Raw genomic sequence first — 22,547 nt, 5'->3', positions numbered from 1 at the left:
GATTAATTTTGCAGAGAGGAATTGGGGCGGATCGCCGCTGATTTCTGTTTTTGCCGCTGGGAACAGTTTGTGTGTGTGTTTGTAGAATGCTAGCTCTGCACTGCCTTGCTGTGATCCTGCTCAAGCTGTGCCGGGCTCAGAGCACCGGGACCTCTCTCCCCTTTGTGCTGCCGCACTCCTGCTCCAACACCCAGTTCTACGATGCCTCCAGTCTGCGGTGCTCTCCATGCGGTGATGGGAGCACCCGTAGCGCTGACGGTAAGGCCCTCTGACTGTGTGATTCTCCTCCTTCACTCACTTCGGAAGCACTGCCTGGCTTTGATGGTCTGCTGGAAGACAAACTAACCAAGGCTTGTAACCAGATTTCCAGCCAATCTGCTCGTGGCAGCTTTGAGCTGGTACAGAAAGGCCCAGATGAGGCCTTCTGAGGGAAGAAATACAGTTTACAATAATTCAAGTTTCTTTTTGAGGTTGCCTTAAATGTATATTAATAGGTAACCTGGTAACAGTATTCAAGATCATCAAAGGACTTTTTGCATGTTAGAAATGGGGCAGTTGGTAACTTTGTGACCAATGTATCACATTTTGTCCCGAATGTCAAAGCTGAGGTTTCATGCCTCACTCTGGGAATTAAATATGAATGAATTAAAAAATGACACTCCAATGAAGCATTGGAGGTGCTGTCTTCTCAATAAATTGAGGCCTTAGTCATTTTAGGCTGTTGTGAGACATCTGATAGCAATAAAACAAGTGATTTGTCCCTGGTCCTGATCACTGTTTGTCCCTTAATCACTCACATTGTTGTTTCTGGGAGCTTGCTGTGCACTGTTGGGCTGTTGCAGCTCTAAGTGGAACACAGTGTTTACCTTCGCCAGGCTCTTGGTCAGCTGTGCTAATGCCACTTGATGTGGCTTTATGTTAAATTCTACCAGATTATACTCCTTTGAAGAGCCTTGTGACAATGTTAATGTGCTAAAGGTGCTATAGAAATGCAGACTGTTGTTTTGCTATACATACACAATGTCCACTGATGGATCAAGGAGAATCTAGGCACCATCTGTTCAAAGTGCTCCACACGTAATGGCCTCTTATTGTTTCGTAGAATCAACCTGCTCAGGGATAATGGGAACTGCAGACGCTGGAGAATCCGAGATAACAAAGTGTGGAGCTGGATGAACACAGCAGGCCAAGCAGCATCTTAGGAGCACAAAAGCTGACGTTTCAGGCCGAGACTGTTCATCAGCCTGAAATGTCAGCTTTTGTGCTCCTAAGATGCTGCTTGGCCCGCTGTGTTCATCCAGCTCCACACTTTGTTATCTCTGCTCAGAGATGTCCTCACACACATTCTGGCGTAGGTGGGACTAAAACCTAGGTCCCCTGGCTCAGAAGTGGGGAATACTACAGCTGTGTCACAAAAGCTCATTTTCTCCCATCCAAATAATAACCTGACTGGAGTTTGCTTACCTTCTGTGCTTAGAGAATATTGCACATTTTCAGACTGTTACGACCATAGGCTAGAAAGGCTTACATTTCTAGATATTTTCTAATGAACCGATTTAGAGAAGTTGTGATAGAAGTCTGGAGCTGGTGGGATTTGAGCCTAAGCCTCCTGGTTCAGAGGTGGTGACACTACCACTATTCCACCAAAGACTTTATGCCAGATTCTTAGTTTAAGTACAATCACTATAACTCATTAAGGCTGCCAAGAGGAAGTGAGATCCTTCTTGAGAACCTTAGAGATCCTTCCAGAGGTTAATCATCACTTGGCCACTGGAGAACCTATGGGATCCAGGCAATTTGCCAAACTGGATCCGGAGGTGGCTTAATGGTAGGAAGCAGAGGCTGATGGCCGAAGAGTGTTTTGGTTGTGTGGCATACTACAGAATTCAATGCAGAGTCCTTTGCTTTTGCTGTGTATCTTAATGATTTAGAGATGAATGTGGGAGGGATGATCAGTAACTGCGGAGATGATGTGAAATTGGTGGGATGGTTTAGTGAAGAGAAAAGCCTTAAACTACAGGATGATATAGACTGGCTGGTCAGATGGACTGAACAATAGCAAATGGAATTTAAACCTGAAAAGTGTGAGATGATGCATTTTGTGAGGACTAAAAACATATTGAACATTTGGACTGTAGGGTGCACAGAGGATCAGATGGATATGCGTAGATCCTTGAAGGTATCAGGACAGGTAGATAAGTTGGTTAAGAGGGCACATGGGCTACTTGCCTTTATTAGGGAAGACATCAAATACAAGACTCAAAGAGGTTATGATGTAGCTATACATAGTATTGTTAGGCCACAGCTGGGCACTTTGTGCAGTTCTGGTTGCCGTACTTAGGTAAGCTGGAATTGCCCCAGAGATGGTGCAGAAAAGATTCACCAGAATGTTGCCAGGGCTGGAGCGATTCAACATTGAAGAGAGAGTCGATAAGCTGGGACTGTTTCCATAGAGCATAGAAGGCTGAAGAGAGATCTGAATGAGATCTACAAAATTATGTCAGGCATAGACAGAATAGTGGGACAGTGATAGTGGCCCTACCTCTGGGCAGGGAGGCCTGGGTCAAGTCCCACCTGCTCCAGAGGTATGTAATAACATCTCCAAACAGATTGATTAAAGAAATAGACAGGCTACGTGGTGAGAAATCTTTCCTCTTGGTGAAGGGAGTAATAGCTAGGGACACAGCTTTAAGCTAAGGCCTGGACAGAGGTTGACATTAGGAAGATGTTTCTACTAGTGGTAGAGGCTAGCACCCAAGGGCACAACCTTAGAATAAAGGGAAAATCCTTTAGAACGGAGATGAGGGGAAACTTCTTCAGCCAGAGAGTGGTGAATCTAAGGAATTCATTGCCACAGAAGGCTGTGCAGGCCAGGTCATTGAGTATATTTAAGACAGAGATAGATAGGTTCTTGATTGTTAAGGGGATCAAAGGTTACAGGGAGAGAGCAGGAGAAAGGGATTGAGAAACTTATCTGCCGTGATTGAATGGGGGTGAAAATTTGATGAGCCAAGTAGCCTAAATTCTTCTCCTATATCTTATGGTCTTATGGTAAGGAGCAGGAGTTTTCAAGGGATTTGAGGAAAAAGATTTTCACCCAACATTAGTGGGTATCTGAAACTTACTGCTTAATAGTTGGTAGAAACCCTCAAGACATTTAAGAAGTATTTAGATGAATGCTTGAGATAATAGAGCACATAAAGCTATGGCTCAGATGATGGAAAATGGGATTAGAATAGATGGATGAGTGAAAATCAACACAGGTGCACTGGGCCAGAGGGTCTTTTTCTGTGCTGTAAAAGCTCTACAATTCTTTATTAGACACAATAAAGTAGCTGAGTGGGAACCTGCACTAGCTGGATCCAATTTGGGTCTGTGCTGCTTCAGGTCTACTCAGTAGCGAGAAAGAGGACCTGAAATGTTAATGAAAATATGAACCAAATAATCTAATGCAGTGGTTCCCAAAGCTTTTCCCGTCATGACCCGATTTCAAGGCTTGAATATAATGGCAATTGCTCAGTGAGATCTGTGAGAGTCAGGGGTGGGTGGGGAGGATGGGCTGGGGTGGTGGGAGAAATGGAGAGACGTGCAAGAGTGGAGATGGTAGGGGGGAGAGTTCTGGGTGAAGTTTGGATGCCAGAGAGAGAGAGAGAGGATTGCTGTGACAATAGTGTGCCTGTTCGAGCAGGAGCAGCTAGTTGGAGTTCTGTCAGAGGCCACTGGTACTGTCAAAATATCAGCTTGCAACCCCACATGAGGCCCTGACATCCCCTTTTAGAAATCCTGATTTACTGGCTGTAATGAACTGTTTGGTGGGAGAGTCTATGGTTTTATGTACTGAAGTTGACTGAAGACTAGTGAAGTTGTTATTAGAAGACAGAAAGCTGAGAGGAAATTTGCTTGCAATGTAACACCCCTGAGGTGTTTTAAGATATATAGGACGAGAACAACTGAGCAGTGAATTGGTGAATTGAGGTCTAAGATCATCATCAAAGAGTTGAAGGGAAAGATTGAAGCCAGGGTTTTCTGTTCCCCAAAGGAGCAAGAAACTCCTGACACCAATACTTGGGATTCATTGTTCAACACACATCCATTTGTAATAAGCTGAAAAACAGTTGATTGGGCACCTCAGTTGCTGACGTGCCTGTTGTTACAATTTAATTCCAGAATGGAAAATCTGGCTTTGTTATTTGGCATGCTGAGGATTAGTAGAATATGGAATAACATGGCTGAAATAGTAATGGAAGCATTCTCTCTTTTACTGGGAGGCGAAAAAAAATTCAGAAGGCTACGGGCACAAGAGCAGGGAAATGGAACAAGTTAAGACCAGTTAAGATCTAGTCCTGCTTGTAATGCATCCTGTGCGGTTAAGTTCTTTGATTCATGATCAAAGAGATGTACAAACACCCAAAATATAAACTGCTTCTTCAGAGTCGATATTGCGTGGAGCTGGAGGAACACAGCAGGGCAGGCAGCATTAGAAGAGCAGGAAAGTTGACATTTTGGGTTGGGACCCTTCATCAGAGGGAGAGGGAAGAGATCTGGAAAATAAACGAAGGGAGTTGGGGTAGGGCTGGGTGTAGGTAGTGGGATGGTGACAGGTGGATGCAGTTGGGGGTGGTGGAGATTGGTCAGTGGGAAGGGTGGGGCGGATAGGTGGGGAAGGAGGTAGACAGGTTGTATCAGGTTAGGGAGGCGGGGATGAGAGGAACGGTTGGACATGGAATGAGACTGGGGGTGGGGAGATTTTAAAACTGGTGAATCCATGTTTGGGTCATCAGGATGTAGGCTCCTGAGGTGGACTATGAGGTGTTGCCCCTCCAGTTTGCGGTTGGTGTCATTGTGGCACTGGAGGAGGCTCAGAATGGACGTGTCACCCAGGAAGTGGGAGGGGGAGTTAAAATGGTTGGCAATCGGGAGGTAGTGTTGATTATAACGCACAGAGACAGATGCTGTGTGAATCGGTCACTGAGTCTGCACTTGGTCTCACTGATACAGAGGAGTCACATCAGGAGCAATGGATACAGTAGACCAAATTGGAGGATGTACAGGTGACTACCTGCCTGTTGTGGGAGGTTTGTTTTGTGCTTTGGATGGAGGTGAGGGGGAAATGAGGGGAGAAATGTAGGGGCAGGTGTAGCACCTCCTGCACTTGCAGGGAACGGTGCTGGGGGGTGGTGGGGAGTGTGGAGCGAACAAGGGAGTTGTGGAGTGAGCGGTTTCTACGAAGCGCAGATGGGATGGGGAGGAAGATATTTCTTTGGTGGTGGGGTTGGATTGTAAGTGGTGGAAGTGCAGAGGATGATATGCTGGATGCAGAGGTTGGTGGTAATATGTGAGGACCAGCAGGACTCTGTCTTCATTTTTATTGGGCTCAGGGCGTTTGAGGGCAGAAATGCAGGAAATGGAAAAGATATGGCTGAGGGCATTTTGGATCAATGGAGGAGGGTTATTGCAGTCCTTGAAGTAAGAGGACATCTGGGATGCTACTTGCTAATCAGAGTATAGACAACTGAATTGCAGGTTTGAGAAATAAATGTAACATTTCACTGAGAGTGTATTTACAATAAATGTTGGGACGTTGAAATCATTTAAGCTGATTTGGCCCCTCTCAATCTAAAGTCAAAACACTTTTATTTTGTTTACTATTGCAAATTATTTAGATTTAAATGTTCAAACAGATATAGTACAAGGTTCGATCACTATACATTAACCGACTGGTTAAGTTGTTATAACAATAAGCAAACTAAACTGGCAACTTGACAACATTAATTCACTGACTTGTGTGACTAGATGTTGAACAAAAAAAACTGTTAGTATTGGCATGTGACAATTAAGTAAGGATTTGCTCTCAACTGAATGAATTTCACTTGAATCAAAATTTAATGACAGTTGAATTACCAGCTTCCTTACCTCTGTCAACAAATAGGAGACTTGCTGAATATTTCTATATTGTATTATACAAATATTAAAAGCAAGAGGGTAGCCAGGGAAAGGGTTGGCCCAGTCAACGCCAAATGAGGGAATCTATGTGTGGGGCCAGAAGTGGTAGGTGGAGTCCTAAATGAAAACATTGTGTTGGTATTCACCAAAGAGAAGGAATTGGTGGAGGATAATCTTAGGGTAGAGAGTGTCGCGTTTCTAAGCCTAGTTGCTATTAAAAAAGAAGAGGTGTTGTCCGTCTTAAGAAGTGTTAAGGTAGATAAGTCCCCAGGTTCTGATGGTATCTATCCCAGAATATTGAGGGTGGCAAGGGAACAAATTGCTGGAGCATTGACAGACATCTTTATAACCCCTTTAGCAACAGGTGAGGTCCCAGAGGACCATTAAAATAGCTAATGTTGTCCCATTGTTTAAGAAGAATAGTGGGGATAATTCTAGGAATTACAGATCTGTGAATCTCCTGTCAGTGGTAGGGAAAATATTAGAGAAGATTTGCAGGGTCAAGATCTATTAACATTTTGAAGCAAATGGACTTATTAGTGATAGAGAGCATGGTTTTGTGTGGGAGGTCATGCTTCATTAATTTGATTGAGTTTTTGGAGGAGGAGACAGCAATGATCGATGAGCGAAAAGTGGTTGATGTTGTGTACATGGATTTCAGTAAAGTCTTTGACAAGGTCCCTCATAGCAGACTGGTATAAAAGGACATGGTATTAGGAGTGAGCCAGCAAGATGGATACAGAACTGGCTTAAAGGGAACAGAGGGTTTTGGAGGAAGGATGCTTTTTGGAATCGAGGGCTGTGACTAGTGGTGTTCCACAGGAATCGGTGCTGGGACCCCTACTGTTTGTGGTCTTCATAAATGATCTGGAGGAAAACATAGCTGGTCTAATTAGTAAATTTGCAGATGATACAAAGATTAGTGGAATTGCAAATGGTGAGGTTGATTATCAGAGGCGACAGCAGGATGTAGAGCAGTTTGAGACATGGGCAGATAAATAGCAGATGGAGTTTAATCCAGGCAAATATGAGATGATGCACTTTGGACGGTTAACTGAAGGTGAAAATTATGACAGTGAAAGGCAGAACCCTTTGGAATATTGATAAGCAGTGGGATCTGGATGTGCAGATCCATAGATCACTGAAGGTGGCAGCACAAGTAGATAAAAGAGGCCTATGGCATGCTTGCCATCATTAGAAGGGGCATTGAGTATAAGGATAGACAAGTTACAGCTTTATTTGTTGGGCCACACTTGGAATATTTCGTACAGTTCTGGTCTCCACATTACCAGCAGGATGTGGTGGTTAATACAGTGTGGAGCTGGAGGAACACAGTAGGTCAGGCAGCTTCAGAGGAGCAGGAAAGTCGATGTTTTGAGTTTACACCCTTGCTGGAGGAGTCTTGATGAAGGATGTAAACTCAAAACATCGACTTCCCTGCTCCTCTGATGCTGCCTGACCTGCTGTGTTCTTCCAGCTCCACACTGTATTGACTCTGACACCAGCATCTGCAGTTTTTACTATTTCAGAATGATGTGGATGCTTTGGAGGGGGTACGGAAAAGAATTATCAGGCCGTTGCCTGGTTTAGAGAATTTTGGATATGGAGAAAGGTTGGGTAGACTCAGTTATTTTCACTGGAACATAAGAGGTTGAGGGCAAACTAATAGAAGTTTAAAAGATTGTGAATGGCATGGATAGAGTGGAAAGTGGCTTTTTCCCAGGGTAGAGGGGGTCGATTACAAGGGAACACAGGTTCAAGGTGCAATGGGGGGGAAATTTAAAAGAAATGTGCTTGGCAAGTTTTTCAAACAAAGGGTGGTGAGTGCCTGGACCACGTTGCCAGAGAAGGTGTTGGATGTAGACTCAATAACAGCATTCAGGATGCACCTGGACAAATCTATGAATAGGAAGGGAATAGAGGGATATGGATCCTGTCAGTGAATGCGGTTTTAGCATGGAAGGGCAATATGTGTCAGTGCAGGCTTTATAGGGCTGAAGGGCCTGTTCCTGTGCTGCATTGTTCTTTGTACTTGGTTTTTAATGTAATGTGCTGTTCACAAGTTGCACTGAGTAATAAATTAGTGATCATTTAATCTGCTTTATTTCTGCAAGGTTGATAATATTGCCCCCCATTTGAAATAATGCCCATGTTTCTAGCCCAATTCCTTTCGTCTTACTGGTCTTTAAGAGAAATATAGAAGTGGACAAAATTAGGCCTCTTAGAATCGGAAATAGTTTCGATGATGAAGCTTTGGTTTGTTGCACTGTGAACTGAGAGTAGATTTCTGAGGGAAACAATTCTGTTCGTAAATTGACCTACTTAGATTTCTAGTCAGTAACAAATGTTGTTTTGATGGCAGGAATTTTGAACCTGTGCACTCAGGGAGGGGAATCTCTTGAAAGAAACAGTGGCACTTGATAAGATGGAGTAATTGTTCAGTGGCCCTGATTGAAATAACTCCACAAAGGCCTGTATCCTGTCACCAAGACAGCCCAGCTCGTCCCTGCCTGCCTAACCTGTTCTTCCTCTCACCTATCCCCTCCTTTCACCTCAAGCCGCACCTCCATTTCCTACCTACTAACCTCATCCCGCCTCCCTAACCTGTCCCTCCTCCCCAGACTGACCTATCCCCTCCCTACCTCCCCGCCAATACTCTCCTCTCCACCTATCTTCTCCTCTGTCCATCTTCAGTCTGCCTCCCCCTCTGTCCCTGTTTATTTCAGAATCCTCTCCCCCATCCCCCTTTTCTGATGAAGGGTCGAGGCCCGAAACGTCAACTTTTGTGCTCCTAAGATGCTGCTTGGTCTGCTGTGTTCATCCAGCCCCACACTTTGTTGACTAAGACACCTTTTATTTATACATGCTCAGTACTTGACACTGTCCCGACTTTCTCAGAGGCAGCTCTCAAAGTGAGCAGGATGTTTGAAACTCCTGTTTATATCTGTCAGCCAAGGCTCCCCGGTTGGACCGGATTAACAGCCCCAATCAGGGAACTCATATTCTATGAGGTTCACATGGCTCACCTCATTACAATCACTACAGACGGGGTGGGATATGTCTGGGGATGCACTCCTTTTCTTTTTCTTGTAGCATGTCCTGGGTCATTTTCGCACTGGGTCTGGTTCCTCTGACATGCTTCGTGTGGGGCTGGCATGTACTGGACCATAGCCTGCCAATTTGCTTCTGGAGCATCTCACAAGAAACTCATCCTTTTCTCTAGGCCATAAAAGCATTGAGGCTGCAACATTTGACATGCCCATCTCGGACTCCAAGGTTTCTTCCCTGCTTGATGGAGGGGGAGAACCTACAGATTCCAACAGCCTTTCCAGCTGTCCTGAAGAGCCGGCTAAGTTTTGCTGCTGCCCTGTTTGCAAGTTTACAGCTTTCATGTGGTCCACGTGCTTGTTCAGGACTGCCTGACCTATCTGAACTTTGAATGCCATGGGACCTGACCTCGCATCGACCATGCTGTTATTCATGCAGGGCCACATCCGTCATTTTGGCACCAAACTTTGTCCCCTGAAGTAAACTGTCAGTCTTGCTTAGAGGGATCTTGCGTCCAGCATCGGCATTCCTGATGCAGTTTCACCTGCTCCCCTCAGATCCCAGAAGATTAGATTTAACCTGTTTTGGAGTCTTCTCCCTGTTTGCAACTCTGCAGAAGCTATCCCTGTGGTTGAATGAGGGATGGTCCTATAATTAAATAGGAGCCAGGAGAGTTTGGTCTTGAGTGAAGCTGTTGGCTGTTTCTTTAAACCTACCTTCAAAGTTTGGGCTTCTCTTTGGCAGACAATTGGATGTAAGGTGGTATGAAGCTGTCCTGCGATAGGGTTTTACAGGCTCAACGTTCTTAGTCTTTGTGAGTGCCAACCACTTCGAGTGGGCACTCACAAAGACTAAGAATGTTGAGCCTGTAAAAAGCCCGTAGTTGATGTGTGACTGAGTCCAGGCTTACCCGGCCATTCCCATGAATGTGGGGAGCTGCCGGCAGTAACTTTTGTTCTTGCTGGCACTTTGGGCAGTGCTGCACCAATGCAGCTATGTCTGTATCAAATCCTGGCCACCAGACATAACCTCTCATTAACATCTTCATTTTGGAACCCCTCGATGACCCTGGGGAGTTCAGCCAGTATTTGGTGGCGACCTTTGCTTGGGACAATCACTCTTGTTCCCCACAATAAAGGCAATTTTCTACCGCGATCTGGTCTCACTGGATCCAGGAAGTTTTCAGTTCTCGTTGTTATGGCCCTTTTGTTATCCCCATCACCACCAGCTGTTTTAGTTTTGCCAAGACCGGATCTTTTTGCATCCACAGTCTGATGTTGTCAGTGGTGACTGGATGGGTATCCAGAAAGTTTAAATCCAGAACACACTCTCCCAGTAGCAGTACAATGGTGCTGTACCCGCCAGTCGGAGGCAGCTCAAAGCATCCACAATTGCTATTTGGCGTCCTGGACCATGTTCCAACTTGTAATTGTGCACATTTAGAATGAGAGCCCGCCGCTGAATTCAACATAAAGCTATGAGAGGCATGGCCTTGTCCACTTAACTGTTACAAATTAATGTCCATTGGAGGTATCGGTGCAAATTTCTCACACAAAAGATGGTCAAACCTTACTTCTCAATCTGGATGTCTTTGTGCTCTGCATCAGCCAAAGTCTGGGAAGCGTACACTATTGGGCCTTCCTGTCCATTGGACCACTGAGTAGTTAATATTACTCCAGTACCGTATGGGGAGGAGTCTCATGTCAGCAGTAGATCTCTCTTGGGATCGTAGTATGCCAACACCTTAGCCAACGATGGCTGCTTCTTCACTTCCCTATATGCTACAAGACCATTTCCAAGGCTAACCATTTTTCAGAAGTAAGTGTGTGAGGATGCTTTTGAATATTCTGTAATAAGTCAGCAATTCAAGGAAACTCTGGTCCAGACATAGGAGCCAGGGCACCTTTGATTGTTATCTTCCAATGGGTGTAATCTGGTCTTGTCGACACTGTAGCCCAAGTAGGTGACTTGGCATTCCTGGAATACATATTTTTTCCCAGTAAGCCTGCTTTGAAAAAGTGTCTAAGGACTATGTCAGAGTTCTCCAAGTGCTCCTAATTAGTCTTCCCTGTTATTAGCATGTCATGCAAATAAATGGGGTAGAGTTTGTAAAATGTTCTCCATCATCCACTGTGATTGGCTGCAGGCTGACAGTAGCCTAAATGGCTGCCTCGTATATTGGTACAAACCCTTAGGGGTATTAATTGTAACACACTTCTGGGAATCGTTATCTAACCAAAAGTGCTTGACTCCTGTCTAGATCTGTGAAGGACAGCTGCCCCTCAGCTATGCATACAAGTCCTTTGTGTGAAGGATTGTGTATTTATCCAGCTGCGAGAAGCAGTTTACTGTTTGTTTAAAATCCCCAACAAGGCAAATTGATATGATTAGTAGAGAGATAGTAGGAACTGCTGATGCTGGAAAATCTGAAATAACACGGTGTGAAGCTGGATGAACACAGCAGGCCAAGCAGCATCAGAGGAACAGGAAAGTTTGACGTTTCGGGTCGAAACCCTTCTTCAGAAATGAAATGAATAGTACTTCACTTTCCACAAACTGCATTGGTTTGATGGTTCCTTTGCTTTACAGCCTTCGGATTTCTGCCTCTACCTTTTCCCCTAATGGCCTTGCAGAATTGTGGAATTGCTTCCTGGTCAACATCCAAAATGGCCTTAGCTCCTGTGATAGCCCCTACACCTTCCCGAAAAACCTCCAGATATTTAATTAGGACTTCACTCATGCAGCCATTTTCCAATTGAAAAGTGTTGAGCCAATCAAGGTGAATCTTTCTCAACCAATTTCACCCCATCAAGTTCAGGCCCAAACCTTTTATTACAATCATTGGTAACTGAACCAGCCGCTTCTCATACTTGACCAGAACCAAAGTTGTCCACTTAATCTGTAGAGGTTTCCCAGTGTAGGTTTTTACACAAACTTAAGGCCATGGCCCAGATCAAATGTTGTGAAAGACTGATTCTCCATTTACTGACACAGCCACGCCAGTATCAATGTCCCTTAGAACTGGGCGACCATTTAACCAGACATTTATTTTGATTGATTCTGATTTTGATGTTGCTCAGCAATTTAACTATTCCAAACCAGATTTAGGTGGGCTTTCCAATGAGTGCACTCTCCTGGATACAGGCCTATGAGTTCACTTACTTAAGTCAGGCCAAATGTTGTCCTGAGTCCACATACTAGCAACAACTACAATGGCTCACCAGCCCAGATCCTGTAGGAAATGTTAACCATTTGGCCAAGGCTTGGCTTTGTTTTGGGGTTTTGCTGTGGGATGACTTGGAGGCCCCCTGTTCAGGATAACATCCCGAGTGAGGCTATGCAATTATCTTCACTCATGGTGCCTCCCAAGCTCAATCAGCCCAGCGAGGTGTCCACTCCCATCGACATAGCCTGTAACTCACATGCTCCACTTATCACATCTTCCAACAACAAAGCCAGTTGTAGTGTCTGTTTAAGGTCCAGTTTGGCTTCAGCTTGTATGTGTTTTTGCACAGTTACAGCATTGATCCTACTGTCATCTCCACTGAAATAACTCCGCAGAGGTCAGTATCCCATCACCAGGTCACCCTTCATTTACACATACACAATGTTCAACACCAATCCAGCTCTGACAGAGTGAGCAGGATGTTTGACACTTATCATCATAGAATCCCCACAGTGTGGAAACAGGCCCTTTAACCCAACACATCCAAACCCCACAACATCAGACCCACACCCAGACCCCTACAACCCACCTAATCTGTCAATATCTGTCAGCCAGGGCTCCCTGATTGGACCAGGTTAACAACCCAAGTCAGAGAACTCATATTCTATGAAGTCCACCTTCCTGACCTCAGTACAGTCTTGTTTGTCAATCATTTAGTTAACAGAGTTCCCATTCAGCACATTCACTAACCCACTTATGGTAAGCTATTGGGACATTTGTGCTGTGCATTGAGAATAGACAGTAATCATTTAGACTACTGACAGGAATAGTTCAACCTATAGCAACTCTGCCGTGTTACAATCATTTTCTCTGGTTGAAATTTATTTGGCAAAATACAGAACAAAGCACTGAGTAATGAAGTGTTTAGTCTACTGCGGTCTGAAGATGAGTGATGACTCAATGGTTCCTGACACAACCAGTCCCTGAAATTATAACAATGATTGTTTTCTGTTTTCTTAACCTTCAACACAGGAGCACCCCAAGATGTTTCACTAAATTAATGGCACTACTTGAGTGCAAGTTGCCTTTATCACAAATTATTTAGATATAATTAATAAGACCGTATTCTGAGGATTTGCCCATAGTTGTCCTCCAAAAGTAAGAACCTACGAAAGTCAGAGTTAAAATCTGCAAAATAATAAGCAAGAACACATTTTGTTGCAAAAATGTTGTAATACAATAGAAATAGAAAAAGAGTAAATAGAATAACTGAAATTATGAAATAGCAATCAAAATTTAATTTACTTTGAAAGATAGAACACCACATTAAAAATAAATGAGCAAGGAGCTTTGTCTCATATTTCCAGGCCCACACAGGAAAATCCAACAAGTATTCTTCAAGCTGGTTTTTAGGCCATCTGATGAAATGCCTCAGTAGACCTGAAAGCTCAAGCAATTAGGATGAAAATCAGATCCGTGAGGTGCCTTGCAATTGAGCTTCTGAAATCAGGGAGGAAAGAATGAGCCAGGGCTCCTCTTCTGCTTGCAGCTGGATATGTCCAAAAACTAGAAGTGAAAATTAATACAACGGAGACATACAAGAGGTGTTGGAATTCTGAAACAAAACACCATCATCACTGAAAGACATCCTCGTTGCTGAAATTGAATTGTCAGCGAAAATGATACACTCAGATATCTGATTGCAACCAGTATAGCAATGGACAGTATTAGGAAAACTAACTGAAGTGCCCCTGGGGCAGGGAGTAGAAATAAACAGAATGATCAGTGATCCTCACAGCGAAATGCTTGTGGATGAGTGCACAGCAGGACAGACACATACAATATTTAGCAGTGAAGGGCAAACTGATAATTTTAATCAACCTGTTCAGGAACCTCTGGAGCTGGTGGGACTTGAACCTGGATCTTTTGGCTTAAGAGGTAGAGACACTATCATTGCACAGGAGGTCTTGTAAAAATCAAATAGATTTCTGCTAATTTAGAGACTGGAATCCACAGCTCATAGTTGGGAGCATTCTAAGTGTATTGTGGGATTGTGGCTCACTGGGTCAAGGGACAAAAGGCTGAAATGGATGTGGCTAAATTGGTAACATGTCTGCCTTTGAGGTGGAAGGTTGCAGGTTTAAATCCCTCTCCAACACAAAAATGGAGGATGATGTTTTGGTGCAGTGTTTAGGGTGTACTATGTTGTAAGTTGTGCTGCCAATAAAGTGAAATTGAAATTTGCCCTCATGGTTTGATAGGAGAGATCCCATGGTGCTATTCTGTTTACATATATAATTGGAGTTAGGGATCAAGTGTAGCATGTCAAAGTTTGTGGATGACACTAACATGAGAGCAAAATGTGCAGAGGACATTAAGAGTGTGCAGAGGAATATAGATAGTTTAAGTGAGTGGGCAAGGGTCTGGCAGATGAAGTGCAATTTTGGTTAAAAATGGGGCCACCCATTTTGGTACGAATAACAGCAAGGTAGACTTATTTAAATGGTGAAAAATAGCAGCATCTGTGGAGAGAAATCAACGTTTTGGGCTGGGTGACCCTTAGAAGCTCTCCGGACCCGAAACGTTAACTCTGATTTCTCTCCATGGATGCTGCCAGACCTTCTGAGCTACATTTCTGTTTTTGATTACCATTCTCCATCTTCCTGTGGTTTCTATTATGATCCCAGCTTATGGTAAGGCTGGACATGTCAGATCCCAGAATGAAACCTGGCTTGATAGACCATATGTTTTGCTTTTGCACTTTGTCTGCCGTGGTTATAGTGACTGCTTATATTCAGAAGAGGTTGCCAAACAAACAGGCATCAAAATTTGTTACACACAAAAGTAAGCAAACCTCAGTAAGGATCACCCTGTTTCCAGTTTAAAGTTTCTCGTTCACTCAGTGTGGCTAGAATTTGTTTTTTTTTTGGCAAGCACCTACAGTTACTCAAACACAGAAAATATTTGTGAGACTCAGCAAGTTTGACAGAGTCAATGATTTGAATGTGGTGTGACTCTCCTTCAGAATAGAAAGATGGTTAGGAAATGGGAGGCAAGGCAGGAGAGTGTTCGAACAGTTAAGTCCATAGATAGCAAAGGCACAAATTAGGGGCCCAGCAGTGGTTGAGCTAAGGAGAGATCTGTGGTATCACCAAGTTGAGAGCTCCAGGGTTTCTGAGCCTCCAACACTGAAGAAATGACAATATAGCTGCAATTCAGGGTAATAGGCGGCTTGGAGAAGAACTTGCAAAGGCTGAAGTTCCAGTGCATTGCTGCCCTTGACCTTCTCAGTAGTAGGTTGCTACAGGTGCTTTTGAAGAAGGCTTGGTGAGAGCAAAGAACAGTACAGCAAAAAACAGGCCCTTTTGCCACCAAGCCTGAGCTGATACATGACACCTTCCTCAACTATGCAGTCCATATCCCTATATTCCCTGTCTATTCATTTATCTGTCAAGATCCGTCTTAAATGTTGCTACTGTATCTGCCTCCTCTACCTTTTCTGGCAGCACCTTGTAGAAAGGCTTGCTGCTTACATCTCCTTTAAACTTTCCCCCTGTTACCTTAAACCGCTATCCCCTAGTAATTGACATTTCTTCAGGGGCAGCGGCGGGGGGTGGGCAAAGGCTTTCATATCCATTCTATCCATGCCTCTCATAATTTTGTAAACTTTGATCTGGTCACCTCTCAGCCTCTGGCACTCAAGTGAGAACAGACTGTCCGATATTTCCTCAGAGCTAATTTCTTCCAAACCAGGCAATATCCTGGTGGACTTCAAGACTCTCTCCCCTAGCCTCCACATTCTGCTAGTGTGACGAACAGAAACATACACAAAATTCCAAATGTGGCCTAACTAAAGTTCTGCACAGCTGCCACACTTGTCAGTTTTTATGCTGCATGTCCCAAGCATGCCATATGCCTTCTTAACTACCTTATCCACTTCTGTTGCCACTTTCAGGGAAGTGACTTGTGTGCCTCGATCACACTGTATGTTAATACTTTAATAAATCTCATAATGTTAAGCAGCCGGTCTTATCTCTCTCTCAACCAAGTCTCTATTGTAGCTACAACATCATAGTTATACGCACTAATCCACGCTCTAAGTTCATCTGCCTTACCTGTCATGCCCCTTGCTTTAAAACAAATATACGTCACACCGCGTTCAGTAGCCTTTCCCTGCTTGTTCTTCCCTTTAGACTTACTGGCCTTAATCTCTGACTTGTCCTCAGTCATTTCATTTGCTGACTTCCTGCTCTGGTTCTCACGCTGCCTGCCACATTTTACTCAGGTTCAGGTTATGGCCCGGGCTGTTGCTTGTATTGCTGAAATCTGGAGAGGACAAAGGGAAAAAAAGAACAGTCTTCCCACTTCACGACAATCACTTACAAGGATTAAAGACTCCATTCCAGGAACCAATGTGGTTTACAAAATACCACACAATGACTGCCACAAACATTACATCGGACAGACAGGAAGGAATCTAACCATCAGAATACATGAGCATCAGCTCGCAGCAAAACGACACGCCAAACTTTCCTTAATATCTATACATTCAGATGGTAAAGACCATCACTTTAACTTGGACAAGGTAACTATGGTAGCCCACTAGCCCAAGCCAAACATAGACATGCACCAGAATTCGTCGAGGCATGATTTGCCACCCATAATGCAATCAACAAATATAGAATTGAGCTCCAAATATAAACCCACGCAGATCAAAACCAGAAATGACAGTACTCATCATGACGGGCCAGACAGGATAAATTCCAAGTGGAGTAGAACCACATCACTTCATCGATGCTCCACTGATGATGTCACCTAGCATGGTGGCAAAATGTCTGAACAAAAACAAGCCAGCTCGGTGAGCAAGTCAATAATCTCACCCACAACCTGACCTACAGATCTTTGCCAAAACTCTAAACAACTACTTCTAGCCCTCTAGGAAGATAGTAGGAACTGCCGATGCTGGAGGGTCTAAGATAACAAGGTGTAGAGCTGAATGAACACAACAGGCCAAGCAGCATCAGAGGAGCAGGAAAGCTGACGCTTCAGGTCTGCACCCTTCTTCAGAAAAGAAGAAGGGTCTAGGCCCGAAACGTCAGCTTTTTGACTTCTATTCCTCTACTGCATTCAAGAATCTTCGGTACTTGGACCTAAGATATCGCCATAAGAAGGCACACGTTTTGAACGTTTTTCACTGTACTCCTACAATGACAATAAAAGGGTATTGATTGACTTGACTTAAAAGGATGTTGAGATGCTGCCAGACCTGCCGAGCTTTTCAAGCAATTCCTGTTTCTCTTTCTGATTGACAGCATTTGCAATATCTTTCAATATCAGTAAAATTGGAGGATCCAAGAACTGATTCTGACGGTGATCATTTGTGATGGAAATGTGATCCCATATGGCTCCTCAGTTGATTTAATACATTGATAACATTATTTTCACTTCACTCCTAGGCCTCCGTTGTGTCTGTAATGACGGTTATAAAATGATGGATACGGGATCCCCCAAAATACACTGTGAACTCTGCGCCAGAAATGTAAGTGATCATAGTTAGTAAATGACACATCTCTGCTCATTAAGTGAAGTTTCATCAAATGTTTTAGTTGAAAAGTCGAGGCATTTGCAGTACAGCTGTGTGATAATCCAACTAGACACAATACAACATTATAAATTTTCGGTTATTTACCATAAGACGTAGGAGCAGAGGTAGACCAATCAATCCGTTGACCCCGCTCCACTATTCAATGAGACCATGGCTAATTTCATAATCCTCAACAGCATTTTCCTGCCTTTTGCCCGTAAATCTTGATTCTCTTATTGATCAAAATTATGTTTGTCTTAGCCCTGAATGTACATAATGATCCAGTCTCAACAGCTCTCTGCAATAAAGAATTCCACAGATCCGGAGAGAAGTAATTCCTCCTCATCTCTGTCTAAAATTGGTGACCCTTTGTTCAGAGATAATGCCCTCTGGTCCCAGACTCTCCACGGGGTGAACAATCTTTCTACATGTAAGTCCCAGAAGTGTTTTATGAAGTAGCTGTAGAATCATCTGCAGCTAACCACTTTATTCAGTCATGCTTTTAGCCACTGGGTAATGTGGCAAAGGGGTGAAGTTTTGAAAGGGAAAATGTTTACAGAGCAATGGGGAAGGAGTTGGGGACTGGGATAGCTCATGTAAAGAGCTGGTGTAAACATATGAGTCATGGCAGTTTATTTCTGAGCTATCTCAGTCTCTGATTCCGTGTTTGGATAAATGTTTTCCTTATCTGCCAGCTTTCCCTCCCGATGGGGCTGACATTTTGCTGGAGTTTGATAGTGTGCCATGCTGGCCCCTTCTCCTCTTAGTGCCTTGTTGTTTGTAACTCTTTGAGTCCAGACAGTGTCTGTGGTCCGTGACCAACAAAATGTGTTGGCAGCAATGCTCCAATCAAGCCCAGTTCCGTCCTGGTGCAATATGCAATCAAACGTGCCCCAGGAGGAGGAGTCACAGAATGGCAACCAAAATTGTTAACCCCTTAGGTGTTTGGTGGTTCTTTTTGTCCTTGTTGCGGGAGCAAAAGATTGGATGAAGGAAGCAGAGAGGTAAATTTAAGCAAAAATAATTGTTTTTACCTGATTTACTGCTTTCTGCTGACTGCTTCATGACTTCCACCCAACCTCCCCCCCCCCAAAACTAGAAGGTCTAGCATCTCTGTGTGGAGAGTCCTTCCCATTAACTTGGCAACTGAATGGCGACTGCTGATCTGCTAATATGACAAATTCTGCCAATTTTATTTCTGCCTATAACATGATGCACTGTGCCTGTGACCTTAATCCCACTGTTGGCCATGTGAATCGCACCCGGTGAAGGAAGAGCCAGCCCACTTCCCAAGATTTCAATTCAACAGTAAAGATGCCTGATAATTTAATATATGAAATACAGATAATTAACGCTGCTTCTATGATACTTTACCACCTGTGTAGAATCAAGTTGTGTCAGTGGACAAGAAGCATTGTTTGAAGTGTACAGGATGCAACTCATGTCCAAATGAAGAAAATATCCAAGGTATGTTTTCCTTTTTCTTTGTCACCTGCGGGAGTGTGCATCCATAGACTGGAACTTTTGCAATGGTAGAGAGGTTTGCTAAGCAAATATCTTGCCAAAAATAGTGCCATGCCTCCCATTCTAGAATTTCTGCCTCCAAATCTTTTTCATTGGAGATATTTGCCAAAGTTCTTTGGAGAACTATGGCACACTATCAAGGGAGGTGCTCTTTTAGCTAAGTCCAGGGACACCTTTAAGAGAGAGAATATGCCCTTTGAGAGTAGCCAGTATGCTGTGGGTTTGTTAAGAGTAGACATGAATGTGAATAAATAATGAATAAACTCATTGGCAGTGTTGAACTGTCAAGATATTTCATCCCTGGCCTCTAAATATAAAGATTCTTTTAAAATAAAATAGTCATCACTATTCCACTTTGCCTGTTGACATAAGCCTGATGATTATCATTATAGAAGTTGTGCTATAGAGGTTATAAGATAAAGGAGCAAAATTAGGCCATTTGGTCCATTGAGTCTACTTCTCCACTCAATCATGACTGATACATTTCTCAACCCCACTCTCCTGCAATCTCTCCGTAACTCTTGATCCATTTACTAATCAGGAACCTATCAATCTCTGTCTTAAATACATTAAATGACTTGGCCTCCACAGCCTTCTGTGGCAGTGAGTTCTACAGATTCACCACCCTCTGACTGATTTCACAACCAGTCCAAGTTTTCAGCTTTCTGATCAACTCCAGTTCATGTGAAGTCTTTGTGGGATTATAAATATAAATGTGTACTTTGAAATGGGATAAAGTAGTTGAAGAAAGTAAATGTAACTAATGGATTTTTATCATTTCAAGTCTTTTCAAATACTGAATTACACTTGGAACTTTATTTAATTTAATCTCAGTTCGGGCCCTGAGGTCTGCTTTTATTAGGTGAGTTGGTATGGAGAGTGTCAATTTAATGGCAATAGGCCAAGAAGCATAGATTGGTGGGAAATGACAATACCAATGGCTTGGGTACTCTAAAGGGCCATGGGTGTGTGAAATCACAGGCATAAATTTGCATAGAAGATATGAGGGGCATTTGGGGCTTGGAGAGCATGAGATGGCATGAATTGGAATGGATGCTGCATACGAAATGTGAGGTGTGGGTATGGAGGGCTGGCTTTGGTTCTATTCTTTTATTTTACCAGCTGGAATGAAACTCGAATGGCTAGCTCAGCGCAGTGTCGGAGAGTTAGCCACATGTGTGTGGGGGGTGACAATCGCTAATACTGTTAACATTTACTCTGTAACGTCTCCTGATTCAGGAGTGAAAATCCAAGCCTTTATTTCCAAGAGCTGGAATTGATCAAGATTCTTTGTTGATTTTGTTATGGGTCCCGAGCTATAGCATTGGAAGTGGTGCACTAACTGAAGCCAGTGAGCTCATAGCTTGAGAACTGAAACAGGTTAGGCCAGGCTGTTCTCTGACTTCAGAGATAGTAGGGACTGCTGATCCTGGAGAATCTGAGATAACAAGGTGTAGAGCTGGATGAACACAGCAGGCCAAGCAGCATCAGAGGAGCAGGAAGGCCGATGTTTCAGGCCTAGACCCTTCTTCAGACCAGGGCAAACGAATTGCTGATCCCTCCGCCATCAGGTCTCTCCTCATGTGCAATTTTAGAATTAGATCAGACCGCAAAAAAACAAAAGGGAAACATTTACAACATCCATTTATGTTTGAAATTCTCATTATGACGGGGGAAGAAAAATGTTTTCATTCAGTAATTCGAGAGTGGACAGTGTTTTCTTTTCACAGTGGAAAACTTGGCCAATGGCACAGCGAGCTGTCAGAAGTGTCCCGAAAGGACGACCCCAAATGCTTTGGGAAACATGTAAGTGTCTCACCCTCAGTGTTTGCTTGTATGAGAACTTGTGCCTGAACACGACCAAGCCATTGACGATGTTCTTAGTTTTTGAGTTACAGAGTCATAGAAATGTACAACATGGAAAGAGACCATTCAGTCCCACTCTTCCATCTAGTCCCATTTGCCAGCATTTGCCTCATATCCCTCTAAATTCTTAGTATTCATATACTCACCCAGATGCCTTTTAAATATAGTAATTATACCAGCCTTCCCCACTTCCTCTGGCAGCTCATTCCATACCTGCAGCACCCTCTGTGTGAAAAAGTTGCCCCTTAGATCCCTTTTATGTCTTTCCCCTCTCACCTTAAACCTATGTCCTCTAGTTTTGGACTGCCCCGCACAACGGAAAAGACTTTGCCAATTTACCCTATCTATGCCCATCATGGTATTATAAACGTCTACAAGGTCACCCCTAGCCTCCAACGCTTCAGGAAAAATAGCCCCAGCCTATTCAGCCTCTCCCTATAGCTCAGACCCTCCAATTCTGGCAACATCCTCGTAAATCTTTTCTGAACCTGTCCAGTTTCACAACATCCTCAGGAGAAAGAAAAAGAATTGAAACTAGGGCAACCACCTGGCGTCAACTGAGGCACTGGAACTGGCAATGACAGAAACATCCCTTAGACCCTGTAATGTCCTCCTTATGCACATCTGGTGATGGCTTGTGACAAAATCGGAAAAGCTGCCTTACAGACTAGTCAAGCAACAGACTGACATAGTTATACTCACAATCACAATCTCCCAGATACCATCGCTGTATATATCCTGCCCCATGGAATCGTAGAATTGTACGGAGATAGCAAGAACTGCCGATGCTGGAGTCTGAGATAACACAGTGTTGACGCAGCAGCCAGGCAGCATCAGAGGAGCAGGAAAGCTGATGTTTCGGGTCGGGACCGTTCTTCAGAAATTATTCACGACAGAAGAGGCCTTTTGACTCATCGAGGTTGTCCCACCAAAAATACACTGAATCTACACTCCTCCCACTATGCAGCACTGGGTCGAAAGCCTTGAAAGTTGCGACGCTTCAAGTACTCATCCAAGTACACTTTGAAGATCGTGAGGTTTCCTGCCTCAGTTACCACCAGCCCACCCTGACCCCAAGGCAGAGCATTCCAGACCCCAACACCCTCTGAGTGAAAAGCCATTTGCTGCTCCCCACCCTTAAACTTTCCTTTCATGTTAAAAATGTGCCAACTTGTAATTGACCCTTCAACTGAGGAGAACAACTGCTTTCTATCCACCCCGTCCACCCCCCTCGTAATTTTAAACACTTCTGATAGGTCCCTCCCAAACTTCTCTGTTCCAACAAAAACCAGTTGAGCTTATCCAGCATCACTTTATAGGCTATCTGCTCCATCCCAGGCCACATCTTTGCGAATCTCCTTTGCACCCTCTCCTGTACAATCACATCCTTCCTATAGTGCGGTGATGAGAACTGCA

General features: G+C 43.8%; 1 protein-coding gene across 3 annotated transcripts in view; it reads left to right on the top strand.

Moving 5' to 3' along the window:
• LOC125459672 (meckelin-like) overlaps positions 1–22,547 on the top strand; it is a 114,648-nt gene that overhangs the window by 239 nt on the left and 91,862 nt on the right. For all 3 annotated transcript variants that reach the window (XR_007249076.2, XM_048546347.2, XM_048546348.2), the window contains exons 1-4: positions 1–258; positions 17,614–17,696; positions 19,127–19,208; positions 20,996–21,071. The exon at positions 1–258 is cut by the window's left edge. Coding sequence is in view for 2 of the 3 variants with exons in the window: in XM_048546347.2 (XP_048402304.1) it covers positions 87–258; positions 17,614–17,696; positions 19,127–19,208; positions 20,996–21,071 (413 nt within the window). In the remaining variant the exon portion in view is untranslated. The remainder of the gene's footprint in view (positions 259–17,613; positions 17,697–19,126; positions 19,209–20,995; positions 21,072–22,547) is intronic.

This window comes from Stegostoma tigrinum, chromosome 16 (genome assembly GCF_030684315.1).
Source record: "Stegostoma tigrinum isolate sSteTig4 chromosome 16, sSteTig4.hap1, whole genome shotgun sequence".
NCBI classification, from domain to species: domain Eukaryota; kingdom Metazoa; phylum Chordata; class Chondrichthyes; order Orectolobiformes; family Stegostomatidae; genus Stegostoma; species Stegostoma tigrinum.
The sequence above is the reverse complement of the archived record's forward strand: the minus strand, read 5'-3'. Positions and strand labels throughout refer to the sequence as shown.